The 2,578-nt window shown below is 32.8% G+C and overlaps 1 protein-coding gene across 1 annotated transcript; it reads right to left on the bottom strand.

The window, feature by feature from the left end:
• Positions 1-815: 815 nt before the first annotated feature.
• On the bottom strand, positions 816-2,219 carry LOC107896526 (ethylene-responsive transcription factor 2). Its single transcript, XM_016821713.2, has one exon. The coding sequence runs from the start codon at positions 1,828-1,830 to the stop codon at positions 1,024-1,026; it is 807 nt and encodes a 268-aa protein (XP_016677202.1). The 5' UTR covers positions 1,831-2,219; the 3' UTR covers positions 816-1,023.
• Between the last annotated feature and the right edge of the window lie 359 nt (positions 2,220-2,578).

Below are 2,578 nucleotides of genomic sequence, written 5' to 3'. Positions count from 1 at the left end.
TGTAAAAGATATTTAGTTAAATGATAAAGATGGATAAAATTTGAATTCTATGTATTAGTTTGATGGCTAGGATATTCACCACTTTAGGTGTGACTTAGTTCGAGTCATACTAGTTAGGTTGTTGTTAAATTTTTATCCTCCTCTTATTAAAAAAAATGAAAATTGAAAACATAAAGTGATCCATGTAAAGTTAGAAAAAGAAAAACCCAAATACAACAACCCATAAAAATATAGGCTTTGGGACCCTTAAAGTTAAACAAAGTTTCTTCACTTATTTGGGCCTTCACAATTTTTCCATAAATCCAAAATTAATGAAATAAGAATATATTTAAAAATATTTTGGTAATAGTATAAAAGTAATTTATTATAATTTATTATTAATATTTTAATACGTTAAATATCCACTTTAAATATTTATAAGTAATTAATATTAATTATTTATAAAATTTAATTTTAACATATCCTTCGTATTTTAAATATTATTAAAATATGATCGGTAAATATATAATGTTATAATTTTTAGATAAATTTTAATATAAAAATAATTATATATCCAACATAAATATTACATAAAATGATTTGAATTATAAATAAAAATTAAAAAAATTACAATAAGATCCTTTGTTGCTAAATATATAAAATGAAAGATTAATAAAAAAATATGTAAAAAAATTGTGTTCGCAAAACTTTTAGAGATTTTATGTTTTTTTTCGTCAATTCTTTAATTCTTTTTTACTTTAAAATTTTAATTTGTTACCTAAACTTGGTTAAAGTTTAAATTTAAAATTTGAGGTTGGAATAATTAAAAAAATTGATAAAAAATTTATAATTATATATATTTGAATATTATTAATATAAAGTAACAAAATCAATTAAAAAATACAAATCCTTTGTATTCACAAAACTAAAACAAAATCCCTCAACTCTTAAAAGTGCATTTCACCCTAATGTTTATAAATTGAAAGAATGTACATTTGAAGATAAGCTTAATGCAGCTGAAATTAATCCACTGGCACGTCAGCATTAACTGACTAATAGCTGCTCGCCATGTGCACACGTACTAACTTTATAATTAACTTCATCTCCAGCACCCACGTCTAACCCAGCGTGAACCACTGCCGGAGCTGAGCCAGCCACCTTTCTCCTCCTTTTTGGTGACGCATTTTCGGAGCCAGAAGACGAAGACGGCTCCGGCGACGATCTCTTTGACGTTACTCTGACTGGATCTGGCTCCCCAGAGTTCACCCTCAGAGGAAAATTCAACAAAGCTCTTGAGCCACGCATCCTATAAGCTGCTCTATCATAAGCTAAAGCCGCATCCTCAGCCGTCTCAAAAGTACCTAACCAAACCCGAGCGCCATTTTTAGCCGGGTCCCTAATCTCAGCTGCGAACTTCCCCCACGGCCTTTGCCTAACGCCTCTGTAATGCTTCCCTTTGGCAGGAACCACAGCAGGAACCGTCCTCTCCGCCGCCGTATCCACTTTTTCCACCGATGTCTGCGGTAAAAATTCTTGCGGTTCCGGCTTGATCAGCGCGAAATTCGTCGTAGAGTTATCGGACGGTGCCCAGCCGACAGTTAGAGCATCTCGTAAGAGTCCGTAAACGAGCATGTCCTCGGAATCGTCTTCTTTGAGCGGGAGATCACCCCACGTTTCAGTGAAACAAGGGTACAAACGGCTAAAGCTTGAGCTCCTGCAAAACATGGGGGGAGCCGAGGTAAAATCAGTGGAAGCAGTGAGTCGAAGGTCCGATGAATCGCTGAGTAAGTATTGCCTAATTGAATCCAGCATAGCCAAATCGGATTCGTTTGCAGTTGAATACATCTCCATAGCCAAAACAAAACAGTCAACCTTTTTTTTTTTTCCTCTAAAAATCTAATCTCAAAATTTTCAAATTTTGTGTTTGGGGATTTTCTTTTCGTCTTTCAAAAGTCTGAACTGTGCGTGGCAAAGGGCAAGTGAGCTTATATAGGGAAATTAGATGCATGAACCAACGCAATGGTATTTTTCAGTTTTTTTCTTTTTTTTTCCCCAAGGCATGAATTTCATTGCAACTTCATTTAAGCCTCGTGATTAATATGTTTCTGATTTGTCGGATGCCACTAAATTAATACAGGATGACGTCAACCAATTGACAACAGCAAATTGTTTGTTGCTTTGTCTATTCGCATGCCCTGTTGCCCACTTGCTCTATATATGGTTTTTATTTGTATTTTCTTTTTGCCAATCATTTTCCTTCCTGTTTATTTAAATTTTCTTTTCATATTTTTCTCCATACATTGGCCCTAGACGTATTATATAAAAGTTAATATAAACAATAACCTTTTGGATAAGTTCGGAATAAAGTCAATAGTCCATTAAAGAATATTATGGCACGGAATGGACCCTCTTCTTTTTACCCTAAGGCTATACTTAAACTAATATTCCCTATTTTATCTTATCTTAATTTACATCAATTTAATTTAATTAATCTTGTCACTTAAACAGGCATATTAAAAAACACAATAGGAGAAGTCGTAAATTTTGTTTTGGGAGCAAACATAAAATTAAATGTTTTTAAGATTGTTAAGATGAGAGA

The sequence above is a fragment of the Gossypium hirsutum genome, chromosome A09, assembly GCF_007990345.1.
Source record: "Gossypium hirsutum isolate 1008001.06 chromosome A09, Gossypium_hirsutum_v2.1, whole genome shotgun sequence".
In the NCBI taxonomy this organism is placed as follows: domain Eukaryota; kingdom Viridiplantae; phylum Streptophyta; class Magnoliopsida; order Malvales; family Malvaceae; genus Gossypium; species Gossypium hirsutum.
Note: the sequence above shows the minus strand (reverse complement) of the source record. Positions and strands in the feature narration are given on the sequence as shown.